This window comes from Acanthisitta chloris, unplaced genomic scaffold, assembly GCF_000695815.1.
Source record: "Acanthisitta chloris isolate BGI_N310 unplaced genomic scaffold, ASM69581v1 scaffold28204, whole genome shotgun sequence".
NCBI lineage: Eukaryota > Metazoa > Chordata > Aves > Passeriformes > Acanthisittidae > Acanthisitta > Acanthisitta chloris.
Window position 1 is genome coordinate 1 of NW_008669193.1, and position 3519 is coordinate 3519.

The window sequence follows — 3519 nt, forward strand, 5'->3', positions numbered from 1 at the left end:
GAGGTAACTCCATACCCCTAAAACCCCAGGGAGGTATCTCTGTCCCCCGGGAATGCATCCCTAAAACCCTGGGAGGTATCTCCATTCCCTGGGAATGCATCCCTAAATCCCTGGGAGGTATCTCCATCCCCTGGGAATGCACTCCTAAAACTCCAGGGAGGTACCTCCATACCCCTAAAACCCCGGGGCGGTATCTCCATCCCCTAGGAATGCATCCCTACAACTCCTGAAAGGTAGTCTCATCCCCCAGGAACGCGCCCCTAAAACCCCGGGTAAAGCACCCCCCAAATCTCGGAAACACACCCCTAAATCCAGGGATAAAACACCCCCAAACCCCAGGAGCGTGCCCCGATCCCCCGGGATCGCTCCTGTCCCATCCCCTCTGTGTGCTCCTGCCCCGCCGCGCCGCGGTGGCACTGACACCGGGAACGGCCGAGCAGGAGAAAGAAATCACATTCCCTTCTCCCTCTTCCCAAGCCCCCAAGTCCAGCTGGAGGAGAGCGAGACCCTCTGTCCCCGCGTGTCCCTGGAGCCTCCAGCCTCTCTGCCCCACCGGGGCAGCTCCGAGGGGCAGAGCAGCCTGACTCCCCCAGCTCCACACTCCTCCCAGGGGTTGTGGCACTCGCATAGATCCTCTATCCATCACTAGCAATCTGGCAGCAGATGCTCAGATGTTAAAATCACCATGGGTGGTCACCACGTGTGGGACAGTTGCCCACGATGCTGCTCCCACCCACGGGTTTCCCCCTGCACACCCCGAGCCACACGCCACGGGCAGCTCAGGACTGTTTCCCCCCAGGTGTGAGGTGCGACCAGGACCTGAGTTCCTCACCCGTTCCTACCTCTTCTACGCCAACCGCCTCTTCAAGGCTTACCAGTTCTACTACTGGGACCCGTCCTGCCGTGACCCTTCCTACACGCTGGTCATCAAGGGCAAGCTGCGGCTGCGCCAGGCGTCCTGGATCACCCGCGGCGCCACCGAGGCAGACTACCACCTCCACAAGGTTGGCATCGTCTTCCACAGCCAGAAAGCCATGAGGGAGGTGTCCTCCTGGATCAACCAGACCTCCAGCCAGGGCTGCAGTGGGTTCCTGCCCCCGGGTCGCTCCTGGGCTCCCGGAGCGCTCTACGAACTGCTGAGCGCCAAGACGGAGCGCGACTGCACTGCCGCCCTGGGCTTTGCCATGCACGAGCTGAGCCTGGTGCGGGTGGAGAGGCACTACCAGCCCTTGGTGCAGCCCCAGCAGAGTGGGAGTCAGCTGGTGGAGGAGCTGTACCTGGGGGACATCCACACGGACTGGGTGGAGAGGCTGCACTACCGACCGACGGGTTACCAGCGACCCATGCAGAGTGCCGTGGTAAGGATGAGGTCTTGAACCCCTTTGCTGGGTTTATCTCTGCCAGAGTTTATCTCCACGGGGTTGAAGTAGAACCTGCCTGCACTTGGCCCCCTCTGTCCTAAGGATAGGCAGAGTGGGGCTGGAGGTGTGGGTTCCTTGGGTGCTCTGTGGCACGTGGGGTTCACCCTCTCCCTCACTGAGAGAGTGGGACTGGGGTGGGTGAAAGCTCAGCAGAACCAACACGGGGAACATGTCATGGACCTGGAGTTAGTGTTTTTTACTCTGGCTCCATGTTTTCCTAGGAAATGCAGTTTCCTAGTCTCCCACACCAAAGCCAGGGAAGGCTTGGGCTGCACATCATTAGAGCCTGTCTGGTCTGTCATTCATCTCCCTGCCCTCTCCTCTGCTCCTTGTGGTGTGCTCCAGGCTGAGAGGAGCAGGACAGCAACATCCGCCATGAAATCCTCAGTCCTCAATGTAATGCCATTAGCAGAGGAAGTTGCCCCCAGTAGAATTATGTCGTTACACAGAAATCAAACTTCCATTTTGACATCTATAAAACTGAGCAGGAGACTTGGCTGCCTTTTATTCTATTTTATCTTATATTTTACAGCAGGTTAGTTTATTCCCAGGAAAGCACATTTCTACCTGAATCACAGCTGATTAATGCAGAAATGACTGAGCAGTGAGATGGGGTGAAAAAAACCTCAGTGAACTTTACCAGAAAGAACTGAAATAACTAGAAAAAAATTGTTTCAGAGCAACACACCCTGAACTACACCAACTGAACTCTTGACAAACACAGAGCAACACCCTTCTCCCCCTCAAAAGTAACATTCTCAAACTGGTTAAACTCGTGTTATCTTGGGCCAAAACCGTATATATGAGCAAAACCAGATGGTAAACATAAACACTTTTAGAAGTTAATTTAAAACCAAACCTAAAGATACTGAAATTCACTGGGTGAATGCAGCACTGTAATTAATCAGCTAACAGCTCTCCAATGGACTTGCACATGATGTCACCACTTGGCCATAATTAGAAGCTGCCATACATTAGAAATAACTTCACACGACTGGTTTGAGCAAGTCAGAGTTTTGGCTCCATGTCCATAGTGATAATTTTATTGGGCACAGGGTTTTTCTCTCCTTCCCCCCCTCCCCCCCCCCAATTTTCTCTGAGCTTTTCCATTTGCTTGGGCTGGTGAGTTACACGGCTATGCTAGGAATTATTTTCTAACTCTCTTTATGAAAATATCACTCTTTTTCCCTTAAATTTATATCTGTTTTAAAGAAACCCATTCTCCCCAAATTACCTTTCATTATCAAAGAATTTCCTGCCTAAGGAGAACATATATATTTGCCAACTTCTGGGATTATTTAGCCATAATGTACTGTGTACTGTCAGCACTCATTAACGTGACAGTAGCAGTAAAGCAAGCTGAAAATGACTAAATTACAGTAGACTCCAATCAACTTGCATGTAAATTACCCACCCTACAGTTAACTACTGAGTTATTTAACCTTCTTGCACACGACAGTTCAGTGAAGATTAGCTCGTGTTCTAGAAAATTACATAATGTTCAAACCCTGGTTATTTAAAAATAAATCAGTTGTGATATATGAAGTAGGAGAAAAAATTCCAAGCTACACAAAAACCCCTGCTGGCACCAGATCAGGGACAGGACTGGTTTGACTCAGAGCTCTGCAGGCTGCACAGACAGGGAAGAGAAGGTCAGGGCCTCATCCTGCACTGGGTCCTTGTCTTCTCCATCCCTGGCATGATGCCATTCTAGTGCTGGGAAAACCCTCTGTGCCCATCCCCACCTGCCTCATCCCAGTCCTCATACAGCCTGGATGCAGCAGAGTGGGCAGAAATGGGGCGAGGGAGCTGCAGAACTCATCGGGCTGTCCTGGAGAGATGTGGTACAGCCACAGGAGCCTCCCCATGGGGAGGACTGCACAGCCTTCTTCTTGCCAAAAGCACTGCAGTGCTGCTCTGAATCGTGCAGAGATGTGGGGGTGTAGCTGACACCTCCTGGCACCTCCATCCTCGCCCAGCCTGCTGTGGAAAACTGGTGGAGGAAGAAGCTGGATGTCCCAAGGAAGCATTCCCTGCCCTGACAGCAGCTCTGCCCTTGTCCTGGATGTCCCAAGGGAGCATTCCCTGCCCTGACAGC

The 3519-nt window shown here is 52.5% G+C and overlaps 1 protein-coding gene across 1 annotated transcript in view; it reads left to right on the forward strand.

Moving 5' to 3' along the window:
• Nucleotides 1–671: 671 nt before the first annotated feature.
• APCDD1L (adenomatosis polyposis coli down-regulated 1-like) overlaps nt 672–3519 on the forward strand; it is a 4143-nt gene continuing 1295 nt past the window's right edge. Inside the window, 1 exon segment of the mRNA XM_009073233.1 lies at nt 672–1358. Coding sequence (XP_009071481.1) covers nt 672–1358 — 687 coding nt within the window.